The 13,891-nt window shown below is 36.8% G+C and overlaps 1 protein-coding gene across 1 annotated transcript in view; it reads right to left on the bottom strand.

The window, feature by feature from the left end:
* Positions 1–13,891, bottom strand: part of OTOGL (otogelin like) — a 94,262-nt gene that overhangs the window by 72,008 nt on the left and 8,363 nt on the right. The window contains exons 6-15 of the mRNA XM_038154548.1: positions 13,531–13,629; positions 12,733–12,887; positions 9,942–10,063; positions 8,588–8,793; positions 5,740–5,870; positions 4,995–5,101; positions 2,726–2,832; positions 1,904–2,029; positions 1,098–1,206; positions 814–860 (exon numbers count right to left, since the gene is read on the bottom strand). Of these exons, the coding sequence (XP_038010476.1) occupies positions 814–860; positions 1,098–1,206; positions 1,904–2,029; positions 2,726–2,832; positions 4,995–5,101; positions 5,740–5,870; positions 8,588–8,793; positions 9,942–10,063; positions 12,733–12,887; positions 13,531–13,629 (1,209 nt within the window). The remainder of the gene's footprint in view (positions 1–813; positions 861–1,097; positions 1,207–1,903; positions 2,030–2,725; positions 2,833–4,994; positions 5,102–5,739; positions 5,871–8,587; positions 8,794–9,941; positions 10,064–12,732; positions 12,888–13,530; positions 13,630–13,891) is intronic.

Raw genomic sequence — 13,891 nt, 5'->3', positions numbered from 1 at the left:
GCAGGAGATGCTCTGTTGGAGCACATCTAACCTGCTCCCACTACTAACAGCAACTACTAACAGCAACTCTGTCCCTAGGACCAGGCCAAAGTAGCCGTAATAAACTCCTCACGTGCACACACAACACACACAAGACATAGAGAGTGCTTCTCAGTGGCAGTTGTTTTACATTACAGATCCACACTGTCAAGCCTTGCTTAGCAACTGTTAAGCCCTATTACCTCATTCAAAGAGGGCTCCTTAATTTGTAAAAGAAATCTTTCACAAGCTTTATAATATAACCTTGTCTGAGGTACAGAACTATCAAGGGAGTGTCACCACCTGCCTGCTGCATGTTCCTCTGTGTAACTCATTACAGAGACATGCTATCTTTAAAGATAAGGATGATTATTCAAACATGAGCTGCTATTACAAGAGAGAAAATCCAGCCCTCAGCATCAGAATGTTTTCTTATTACTTACAATAAAGTTGCACCTGAAAGTGAGGAGATACTTATACCTGGCCTAGGTACTGCACAGGCAGTAAAAATACACCATCTGTGGCAAATAACACTAAGCATAAACAAGAGATAGAAAACAACATGTGGATGTAGCACAGAGGCAGGAGAAGCCCGTGAGAAAATGCAGGATGAGTATGATCAGGCAAATAACAGCTTCATTCCAGCTGGCCCACAGCTACTGTCAATATCCACCTGCTTAATCTTTCTTCCTAAACTGGCGGCCAAAAGCCTTGGATCATATATGGTTCTGTTGTCTTTAAAAAAGTTTATCATTTTTGTTATGAAGTGAGAAAAGAGTAATGAAATACAAATACCTGGACAATCATGATCAGTGCAGTTCCAAATGCCACCAGCACAAATACTAAAAAGGAAAATAACAAAACAGAGTAATAGTGTTCAGATTGTTAGCAAAATAAGTAGCTTTGAGTTAATTAATATGCCTTGAATTCACACGGAATAGCCTGTACATTTTAGTGATACACAGGGCTCCGACTGTAAAGCATAAACAGTAACTATTGTTTAAAATTTAAGTGTGACTATGTTAAACTAACTATGGACAGTAGTCCTTGAGAGATGGAACACACAGGCTTTCACATACCAGTTGCTACATTCTTGTTCAATTTTTGAGCCTACAGGGAAAGCAGTTCCATGATAAATACAAGGACAATTTGACAAAGAGATACAAGTTCCATTTTCCATAATGAGACCTGTTGGGAAAGAAGTTAATTAATGAGAGATAAAACAAATTAACCAACCCCAGCTCACTGCTCTTCCCCCATCTGACTCAAAAATTCCAATCTGCCAGAAGGTGATTTCAGTCTTAAACAAGGACCAGCAATAACATTTGTCCAGTTAGTGCAGAGAGCTCAGAGCTCAGTGACCTAATAATAAGAAGCTGCCACTCTGAATTGCTGCTTTATGAAAAATGTCTGCCTTAAGCATGTAAAACTGTACAGACTCAAAAATGAAAAGATTCTGAAATCTCACTATCTTTAGTCTGTCTAGAACTAGGATGGTTCATAGTACAGTCAATAATTTTTGTACCATACAGGTCTCAGAAACTGGTTCTTTTGTACAGAGCATGACATATTCTGTTTAAGCAAAATTTCTATAGATTTTTGAATAATTCAAATAAAGTAGACTAAATCTGTGCAATATCCTATTGTCAGAAGGACTAGTAACATCTCCAGATTTTAACTGATATTGCATGCTGAGACACCTTTGTATTCTAGATAAATGTTTATCACACAATAAAGGGCAGAACACAGTGACAATAACATCTAGGACAGAATTTACAATATTCATAATTTCTAGGCATTACCTTTAACCACAGTCTATTTAGACATGGTGTTGGATAGTATCTTTACACTATTTTCTTTTTTAAATAACATTGACAATATTTACCATCTGGACAGTAACAGCCATCTAAACAGTGCAGATTGCTGCCAAGACAGTCCTTTTCAAATGTGCAAGTTGGTGGACAACAGCTGATACAGTCACGGTGAACAAAGGTGTCTTCACACTTGTCAGCTAAAAAAAATCCCATGGTATACTGAACATTAGTACAATTTCTCTTTCCATGCTAGAAAATCCATTTCTGTCAAATAAACATTGTGCAGCTCTTCTGGTATAGCTAGATAATCAGATCAAGTAAAATGGATGTTTTGGAGGAGTTTTAACTGATGAACTGTGGTGAAGCTCTTGTCAATATTTAAGTCTTTCTTTAGCAAATCCTTATATAATCTTGCCAAAATAAGTTCTAGCTTCTGTGGCATTCTGTGAATGTTTACATATCTCAGCTAATTCTGAGCCTTGTGCATGAGAATAAGCTGCAATTGACGGGTGGTAGTGATAACAAGAAGGAGCTGGATTAACTACGTTAATTCTGTCATAGGGCCAGTAAAGGCTGAGAGGTCTTCTGGGAAAAAGAGCAGCAGAAAATCTCCACAGATGTTTGCTCTTTGTCCTAGAATATGATCAGCACACATAATGTTGCAAGAAATCCACAGAAACATGAATTCTGTATGGATCTAAATCATAGCACAATGGAATTAAAATATTCCTTGAGCAAGTAATTGATTTCATTGCTTGCCAGCAAGAGTGAAACTGGCTGATCAGCTTGAGTATCAGGTTTGAGTTCTACAAGGAAAAATATTGTGAAGGTGGAATATTTGAACTGAATACATGGGATATCTCAAAGGTTCATGCTTTATTGAAGAGTCTTACTACAGGCAGGAAAGTCATCCCTCCAGTCCCGCACCGGGGACCCAGCGTGAGAACATGCTCTAGCGTATTCTGTCACTGCCCTGCAGTATGTTTCATCATCATCCACTCTGAAATGATAAAATAAGAGAATAATCAAGGAACACAAATCCCATCTAAAAATTTCTGCCCTGTCACATGGCACAGGATATTTCACGCATAGCTGACACCACTCGGTCATAAAGGCACACAGGGAAAATATAAAAAGGAATGAGCTATACTGAATACACCACTGTGGTTTTATCATTTGATCTCACTAAAAGTTATTTCTTTTTAATATTACAAAAATGAATAAAACCACGAATCTATTATTTTTAAAAGAGCTCCTTGAAGTGAAAGAGAAACGGGACCTTTACTTGAACACAACAGACAACAGTCTCAAGATCCCCATCTCAGGCTTCTCCGTCCTGCATGACATGGAAACTGACCTATACTTATAAAAGACATTCTAGTTCAAGTGAGAACCTCAAGTCTCCAATTGCCTTGAACTTAGATGAGAACCCTATTAGTGGACTCCTGACCTTGTGCTGAAGTTTTCAGAGACAGAAGTACTATCCACTGAATACTGTGGACAAGCTCAGGGCAGCACAGCCTTGGGCAAAGACAAGATTTCTGCCTTAGTCTATACAGAAGAAGCTGTACAGTGCATTTTTACCAGAATCAAGTAAAAAGACATTCATTAATATTTAGGCAAGTTCAAATTTTATTCAGATGTAAGTCACATACGGTGAAAATACCACCAAACTTTTGCTACTGTGAAAGTCGAACAACTCACAACATTCGCTGTGGAAGATTTGATGCCAAAATAAACTACTCATAACATGACATTTCTATTATAAGCATGTTTATGACAGATCAACTCAGTTTGCCCCTTCACACACAGGATCATGCTTCCAAAATTAATCGTCTTAAGAATATGTTATATTGTGTTTGTATTCTGCTTTCAACACATCTATTATCAAATCAAACACCACTACACTCTTTGTTACAGTGATCAGAGTCGCTCCAACTCGCCTTATCTAATCCAATTAAATGGGTCTTAATAGAAAGAATACTTGGACTATACTATGGCCACACAAAAAATCTTCATAAACTGACACTAAGCCACAAGAAAAGAGGTCTCTTTTATAAACAAAATAAGTCTAAATTAATGAATTTCTGAGACATAGAAACTTCAAGGTTTTTAACATTCACAAAATTCCCATCAACACTCATCAGATTGTTCACAAAAAATCCAACCCTCCTTAACACCACAGCACTGATTCAATATCCTACTCGAAAAAATTGCTTTCATTATTCTTCAAAAGTCACAGTAAATTCCCGAGTTACACAGAGACCATACAGAGGCAACTCATCTCTTTTCTGAGCAACACCAATGATTGCCTACAAACACAAATTCTTCTATCTTGACTCCACAGTAAATCAGAAAACTAAACATTCATCAAAAATTGAACTAACAAGTTTTAATGGATTATACTGAGGGATCCTTATGTTTAGTCTTATGATCCTTTCTGTGTGCTTTTGGTTAAACTGGTGCTACTCTGAGAATTATATACTCCTATTTCTGAAAATTACTTCTTCATTTGAAAACCTTACCAAAAAGAAAGTGGTACATTGCCCAATTACCAGAGTACAATTTTAACTTGAATGACTAGAATTAATTAGGATACCAGGTTGCCTACAATGCCAGTAGCTGAGGGGGTGTGACTCCCATCAAAGCAAATGAGTTCAATTACTTTTGGCAGCTCTGAATTTAAGTAAATGGCACCATTTTGTAAAAATTCTACTAATTTGAATGATAGTGGTTACTCATAAAAAACCAGTCCAGCTGTGTCTGACAAATGGCCCAACTCCTCCAGTATTGCTGATATTTCTTGCTAGTATCATCTTCACATAGTTCTGTTTCTGGGCCTCCAGATAATAGTTTCCTGGGTTTTTTGTGATTAGCAACTCATCTTTTGTCATGAGTGATTCTCCATAAATTTACCTTACGCTTACTTGTCTAGTGTTTCCTTGAATCTATGTAAGCCCTTAGCAATCAAAATATCCCTTGTCAGGCTGGTTCTGTGCCCTTTGTTCCCACACAAATCACCCCCTGAGAAACCCCATCTCTTTCATTCTGAACTTGGTTCTTCCTAACTTCCCTCAATGTTCTTTCATTCTGGTCCCACACAAAAGACTGAGCATTCATTTCATGTGTCAAGATTAAATGCACAAGAATTCCAGTACTTACCTGCAAAGATCATTCATACAGCTTGAAATATAAGAATACGGATCTATACTTTCATGGCAGCTGAGAAAAGGAAACTGTAGGAATATTTGGCACTTGAAGAATATCTCCTGTGCATTAAGGAGAATCAGTAAATGGATGTTAGCCAATACTTTCTGAACAGGCATCATTCTCTCTTTAGCTTTGTTTCCCTAGTCTCAGGTCCTTTATATCCCCATTAAAATTTGAGCATAGTGCTGTCTCAATTTACTATTATATCTCTTTTATTATTCTTCCTAAAATTTTTCCTCTGTGCCTAAGCCTGCTTGACTGCATGTTCGTCCTAAACCACCTGGGATGAAAAAGTGTAAAACAACAAAGAAAAGCATTTTGTGTCAATGCAGTAGCTGACCTGCAACTATTTCTGAAGTATTTCACAATTGCTAAAATAATGAGGTGCAAGATGCCAGAACTGGAAACTGAACCCAAGTTTAATGCAGTAACGAAGAGCTCTGCCAGCAGACTGGTGCCACTTGGCACATCCAATCTGAGCCTTTGTACTTTTAAGCTAAACATATGAAGAACTTCAGGCACTCCATAGCAACAGCCCTGATCTGAATCTTTTCCCAAAGCCTCAATGCATTTAAGGCTTTTTCAGCATTGTGTATATTGATAGATTCTTGTACCATCAGTAGGCAGTGAAGATTAAGAAAATACATGTATACATATGCATGAATCTATGCATATACATAAAATATAATTAATTTACCTCAGTGGATTCTGCATTGGCTGAGCAAGGACTGGAAAAATCTGAGGCAGTAGGGACACAAGCTATGTCATCTGAGGCTTGCACAGCCCAGCTATTTGCAAATTCAGCAATGTCTTCTGTATATTCACCTACTGCATAAAAACATTGAGAGAGCAACAGTAAAAAATTGTCAACACAAACACATAAGACAACTTTGAAAATTTTTCAATGTGTTCATAACCTCAATTACAGATGATTTCAGAGTATGAGTTATAAAGAAATGTAATTTCTTTCTTTTTTAATTTCAGGTTGTATTTTATACTACATTTAAATAAAAATATTGAAAAAATACATGACAAGGTGTCAGCTTGGGTTATTTTAAGCACAATCACTGACAATTTCATAACAAATATACAAATAATGACAAGAGTAAGGCATTGAATACTTAAGAAAAAGTACATTTCTTTGAAGCAATTTAAGTCTTTCATCACGTTTCAAAAAGGTCAGTCAGTGCTATTATCTCCCTCCTTTTCTCTTATTGCAGAAAAGCCCTACAACACACACCCACAAGATGCCCAGCTATCCTCACAGCACGAGCACGGGAGAATTAACGAATAAGATGCATGACTGGAAGTCATGGCAACAGGCTTAGATACACGAACATACAAGAAGGTTGGCAGTAAAAAAACAGACACAAAATTCCCATATACTTGCTGCAAGAACTAAATATTGCATTTTCTTTACATCCTCTATTAGGTGCAAAAGGGTATATTGCCTCCACTTTGAAGAACCTGACAGTAATTGTCTATGCTATGGTTATCTATATCCATGCATGGCTAGGAGACAAGATATTGAAATGAAATCAGCTAGAGGGTTTGTTTTTTTTTTTTTCACAGAGCTGTACTATAGAAAACTTAATCTAACTTCCAGAACAAGAGGTACAAAGTTGGACTCTGCAATGTGGAAAGCCACAAAGCACACTAATGAGATACATATGCTTGGATGTCCACAAAAAAAATGACTATAATATCCTAACCATCAGTCTGTTTTGCCAAAGAGTGAGGGAGACTTAAAATATTTCTTCCTCTCTGACCGAGTAGTTCTTTATGCAGAAAACCCTTCCCAAACACAAAAGGCTGGGGTTTAATCTAGAGATGAACCTGTTGTTATAACTCTGATTCTGCAAGGAACATTAAAAATACTTTATGTACATTTTGACATGGCTTGAAAAAACCTTCTAAGTCTTAAAAAAATACTACAACATAAAATCATTGTCCTTGTAACAGTTCTATACACAGATACAGTCTTTCATATTAAAGCAACAGAAAGATGGCATTAAAGGTGAAGATAAGGAAACAGAAAATGGGTGTGTTTTTAAACTGTACTTTGAAATGGTATATTATATGCCTCTCAGCAGCTTATTTATTTAAGCATAACAAATAATGAGCATTTGGACTCTGGTAGACTCAGGATAGATGTAAGAGCTACCTTTAAACTACTCAGGGAAGTAGTTCAGCTGGGAGAGAGAAATCATTGTATCAAATTATTGATAAGATTTAGAAATTCTTAGAAAAATGTTGCAACTTGGAAGGGATCTGAATTACCAGTCTATTCTTGTGGAGATCGCAGAATTTCATGCTTTGTATTTGCAGAGTCAAGGCACCATGTTATACAACTGGTTCAAGATTAAAGTAATTCATTTGGCTCTCAGTTGTACACTGCAATAATGCTATCATTTCTGATAAAGAAAAATGCTAGATGAAATTATCATGTTGAAAAAATTTAGTTCTGAAAATAAAGACAAGTATGAGCTGGAAATCTTTTATAACAGATAATATCTAAAAATACTGAAATTACTGAATTAGAGAGATCACATGAATTCATTATTTCCTCCAAGTATTACTTTTCTCTATTATTACACATCAGCATATAAACTGGTTATTAAACATACTGTACTCTGGTGTATAGAAGTTACTGCACAAAACTTACTGCTCTCATGGCAGAAAAGGTATGAAAAATGTATACTCAGGCAGATTTTTAAAGACTCTGCAAAGATATGTAAAGTGAACATTCCTTCCCTAAGGAAGTTTTAAAGCTCCACTACCAACCATTAAAAAAGGGGGGGAAAGTTACTGTGGGATACCTTTTGTGACTTAAGAACATGCAGAGCCATGGGACTAGATTCTCTCAGCAGTTAATGGTAACAGTAAGACAATCTTCTTTTGTTTGTATAAGAGAGTGAGAAAAATCCTCATATTTTCAAGATCGTTCTTGTTCCTTTTATTTTTGTCTACATTAGTTGCAAGTAAGACAAAAGTCCCCATGGAGTATTCCCTACCTAGGCTACAGAATACAAGTTTGAAAAGTCATCTCTGCCTCAGACTCAGCACAAAGCAGCTCCTCATTCTAGAGGTTAGTCAGAGGCCCTTAGTCCACCATTCCAACAAGGGGATACACAGAACTCCCAGGAAACACCTTGGAAATTTACTTACTTCAACTAGGATTTTTATGAGTTGCTTTAAAAGAATGACTTGAGATGGTGCTCTTCCCTATATCTTTAAACACAGAGAAAACCATAAATATTTGTTTATGTATTTATTGTTCGAAGGCATTTTCAAGAGCTAGGGTAAACATCCCCCAAGTGCTCTGCTGAGCAAGAGGTATAAATGCACATACAAGTACTTTCCTGGACTAGGACCTTTTCCCTTTGCATCTTTAATGATGAGGAGAAGTAAAAGTAGCACAGATACACTATTTTACTGAAATAACTGAAACAGGACTGACTTTACAGCAATATATTTATACAGCAATGTATTTAAAGCAAACATGGAAACTGTTCACACAAAGTAAGGGTAAGCTATTTACTTACTGTTTTGAAGTATCAGGTCATCATATTTATTACTGTTAAAATTTCCACAAAGGCCACAAGGTTTTCCCTTATGATCTTCTGTCAGTTTAATATAAATACCAGAGTTTCCATCCCAAGCAAGAGAAAAACCAAAGGTAGTCTTCACCAGAATATAGTCAGCCAGTCTCTCAATGAAAGCATTTCCAACTGTCTGAGGCAATGTTAATCTGGAAAAATATAGTCTACATCAAAGATCTCAGATGAGATGAGGTTCATGCTAGAAAAATACCACATAAAACATCACCTTCTAACTCAACAAACACTTTTTCCTGGGTATACACAATCACTCCATTCAATTCATCATGTTTTTACTATCTTATGTTTACTTCTCTATATCAACCATCAAGAATGAAAGTTTTCTGCTGTATACACCTATCAGTTGTACCAATTATACTCTTGAAAGAATAATGCATCTTTGCTTTCAAAACCTGGCACACTGCATTGAGGAATACTTGAGTTCACAAGCATGCTGCATTGGGCAAGGAACCACTAGCAGCCCTTCTGGGCACTGGGTCATCACTGGGTTAGACACCAGCAAAAGGAGGAACTTGCAGTACAGAAAACACCGCTGACAAAAAAAGTTGTACCTCTTCCTCCTTTGATGAAAGACCATTGGACAACAATAAGCACAGATCTAATCCTAGTCTTCCAAAGTCACTTCAGTTGGGTTGAACAGTATCACTGTAGCTACCATCCTCAGGTACTAAAGGCATCACAAAGGGGATGGCAAAAACACATCAACAACTTTCTTAAAATTTCTGTACTTTATCAACCAGTAAAATATATTTATGATAGCCCTAGGCATATCTTTTTACTTACAAAAAGAAAGGTAAGTTTGGAGATTTGATGTACCTCAGAGATATTTTGTGGAATTTTTGCCCCAAAGGGGCTTTAGATCTTTGTTTTAACCAGTTCAGACTCATCTAGAAAATCATGTCTTATATTAGCTATAGCTACCAAGAATAAATAATGATTGCCTTTTTCAAAATGCTATCAGGATTCACCAGGGATTAGCTGAGACTGCCTAACACAGACTTTGTCTGTAAAAAGAAGGAATGAATAATTGTTAGGTTACAGCTGAGAAGCTGAACACAGTAAATGCAAGGAGTGTATTCTATCCTCACTCATGTATTGCATCAGTACTGTCACAGCTGCTCACACTAGAGCACTATCAGCCCCAATACAGAACAGCAAGGGATCAATAAATGTACAGATCAAATTATTTTATCTGGATTGTGGAAGAATCATCAGTTTCCCAAACTCCACATTATCTTCTTGCAATAAAACATTAAAAACTCACCATTAGAACACTTACCTGATCCCATTTTTTCTTACTTCATGTCCTGAAATCATTATTTCTTCTTGGTTTGAAAAAAATAAACTGATAGACCTATGACAAGTATATACTGAACCATAACAGTGAGGACTGTTATGAACCTTTATGGGAAAAAAATATACACACAATAAGAATAAATGCTTGTCCTCAGTAATTTTGCACCAATTTGATCAAATTCATATATGGTATTTAACATTTTTATGCTCTATCTACTGAAACAGCTTTAAAAATAACTAACTAGAATATTGCAAAGTCACGATTGCAAAGACATGCAAAACCGAAAGTTCATGCTACACAGTACTACTGAGAAATACAGCAACTGTTACATAGTGCATAGCATCACAGGCCAGTGGTCCAAATACTGGGTAAAGGAGTCAGTATTTTACACTGACAAACTTCAGAGACACTGGAGTGAGGTAGCTTATAGAGGCCAAAGGCAGAGCTTGTAACTTGCACTGATGAAACACCCCTATTTTTCTGATTCTAGAGATCTGATCTATAAAACAGGATTACAAACTATACACAACCTCGGTGTAACAGCAGCACTCTCCTGCCAGCTGAGACTGGTACAAGCTGAACTACAGCACACCCTCCTGAACCACTCAGGATTTCTTGAGATTTTGAAGTGCTCCCGCAGATTACAGCAGCCATCTAAGTTACATGGATCTGTTAAAATCTGTTTTGCACTGGCTTTCCAGCCCTGCTAATGGAGAAAGTTAGACTTTTCTGAAGTGTGCTTCTCTCCATTATACATATGAGCCAGGGGATTGGCTTAGTCACATATCAACTTAACTCGCTCGAATACAGTGCTCTCAGGACTTGAAAACTGCGGGTTTGTGCTTGAGCAAAACTTATACAGTTATCATTAATCTCAGGGGGAATGAGCCACCCAAACCTGTAGGATGTCCTAATGTGCTTCAAAAGCCCATGAGCTTCTTTTAGACACCACTGAGGGGAGAGGGGAATGTGTTTTGCATCTTAGAAGCCTATTATTACCCAGATTAAAATATAGACAGAATTTAGATAGCTCAAATATGACTTATGTTACTTTGTGTGTCATCATTCTCTGAGAAGGATGGGAATTTCATGACCAGTTTACTTGACAGTGCTGTTAAGCTAAATAAACTTGTAATTGGGAACATTTTACCAACATAGTAATGGAGGCTGTAAATGTAACTGTTTTGAAGAAAATATCTGTGAGTAAACACATACAGTGCTCATGAATACTTGACTTAATCTTCCTTGACTGACACTAAATCTGGAAGTAAAAACCAGTTACTGTTTCTTTGGGTGAAATAAACTAGGTCAGGAAAAGCATTAGGAGATTTTTCATGTATAAAGATAATCATAATTAAAGACAACATAAAAATTATTAGTTTTGGCTTCTACATAAGCCCATCCCAAGACAGAAACACAATAAAAGAAAATCAAAATAATTCTTATGTTTTTTTCTCCTCTTGAGGGGTGGATTATTAAAGCCAGAAGGACCGTAATGTTAGGATTTGGCAAGGTTTTTGTCCCTCCATTGCCCAGTCTGTCTACAGTCTCACATTACTTATGACTTTGCTGAGTAAACATTTTCAGTTTTTAGTAAAACATGACATTTGTTCCAGCAATTGAATAGAACCTTCCCTCTTTCCAGAGCCACTGGAATCCACTGACATATTGATTCCAGATTTTAATATAATATTGGACTTTGCTACAGCACTTTTTGAAAACCTGTAAGAGGTCACAGCTGCATATAGAATCCAAATAATTAAAATGAAATTGTGAAAGGCAGGTGTAACAGCATCTTTCTGCAACTTGAGTAGGTAGAAATGGCAGTTTTAATGGTAGATTTGTCTTCACTAAGTGCTGTTATCTGAGGGAAGAAGAGGTCATCTGTTTATAAATGAAAAACAGTCCTCAGAGCAGAAATCAGCATCTAGATCTGCCCTCATATCTACCACCACTGTACGCACACAGGCTCAAAACAAGGACCCCTCCTGTTGCTTCTTCCCTGCCCAATCAGCACCAAATCCCAACCATCATGAATAAGGTAATAGAATGATTTTGTATCTTCTCCTCACAGTAACCATCAGCCTGACAAATAGGGCATCTCTCTTCAAGGAGAGTATAGGTTTGAACTCTCCCTGACCCACAGTCATTAACCATGGATCCTCAGCGATTTGAAGAAATTACTAAAAAGAGTGTCTTCCATACATAGGTCAAGTTGAAAGCTTTCGAGCAGTTAATCTTCTCTGCATGACGCAGAGGTAATCCAAAATTAGAATGCAAATCCCTAGAGGGGACAAGATGGGGAGCAAATCCCATAGACCAGGGAAACAGATCCCCATAGCATGCCAATAGCTGTGAATTAGGACCTAGCACATTCGTGTTCCTCGCTATTAGGCAAGTGATAGCTGTTTGCACTTACTCAGCAACTCAGCAACTCAATATTTTTTACAGCCTGGTAGCTGAAGTTTATTAAAGTTTCTGGGAGGTCTTGTTTAAGACCCACTTTTGCTCCCAGAAGGGAGAGAGCAGGTATGCCATTAAGGATCAGAGGAGAAAGAAATACTATTTTTCATATACTGACTCTTTTGATTATCAGTTCACTAGCATTTTGAGTTACTGCATGTAAGTTTAGGCTTTTCCAGAAGTTTTCCACATTTCCACAGTTTTATATTTAAACAATTCATGCTCAGTTTGGTACATTTATTGTCTCTCTACTTATTTTACTTCTATGTTTACTTACATATTTCCCTCTAATGAATGTTTACATACTTACCCAAACAGTGTACTGGGGTTCCAGAGTACTGCAGTCTTTTGCAAATATATAGGAGCAATTCCCTGGGAAGTAGTAGTAGATGCCATCAAATGTTTCAAAATTATACTGTCCCCATGATTTGCAAATCCCATCTCGGTCCTTACCAGTGTTAGGTACTGGAGAGAACACACTGAGTTTACAAGAAGCATGGTCATCAAAAATTAGCAAGTACAAAAGATAAACTTACGCCTTCAACTTTAAATAGAGTCAGCACTCTTTTTTAGTCTTAAGTCTGCAGTTTTAACCATGTGCAATTATCATTAAGTTTTTATTTGCTTCAGTGGAGACATTTTAATTAAAAGTAGAAGCAAGGGATTTAGATATTCTGCACATCCTGGAAGACAATTCTTGTTGATCCCTACATACAGCAGATTCCAGAAACTAGTGTATTTAAATAGTAGGTAATTTAATTTGCAATAAACCACTGCTTATTAAAAGAAGTGCAGTGGTTTTTGGTTATTCAGCTAACTTAAAAAAAAAAAAAAAAAAGTACTCTGGCTACTAGACAATACTAGACAATGGTCTATCTGTTATGGTATCTGTATAACATTACAGCCCAAGTGCAAAATGTAGGCCTTTCTAATGTTGTTTTCTATATGTTCCTAATAATGGATATAATTTTAATCCTCCTAGCTACTGGCCAAATTAGAGTCCTGCTACAGAATAATCACAAATACGCTGGTAACAGTAGTTTTTCAAAATCTGTATCCTAAATCTCCCTGAAAGCTGATACTAAACTATTTTGGCCCAAAAACTTACCAATTTGGCACCTGCTTCCTTGAGCCTGAAATAACTGACAGTCACAGTCACCTGCCTCTGTGCAGGCTGCTCCATTAAGGCACTCCTGAGGACATGAACCTGCAAGGAAGCATTCCAGTCTTTAGATACAGTATTTTTCAAAGAGGTTGAGAGATCCCAATCAAATCTTTTTATTGTTAAATCATGAGCCGCTATATTAGCTAAGAAAATTAACCAAGAACTATCTCCATTTTTTCACATATGCTTAATTTAATCCTTCGTGTTCCTTAGTTAAAAGAGAAGTTCTCATTTGGTTTGAGACTTATAAACTAACAAAGGAGCAAAAGGTCAACCTCCTCCAAGCAAACAAAAGGTCAAGTTC

This window comes from Motacilla alba, chromosome 1A (genome assembly GCF_015832195.1).
Source record: "Motacilla alba alba isolate MOTALB_02 chromosome 1A, Motacilla_alba_V1.0_pri, whole genome shotgun sequence".
Taxonomy (NCBI): domain Eukaryota; kingdom Metazoa; phylum Chordata; class Aves; order Passeriformes; family Motacillidae; genus Motacilla; species Motacilla alba.
The sequence above is the reverse complement of the archived record's forward strand: the minus strand, read 5'-3'. Positions and strand labels throughout refer to the sequence as shown.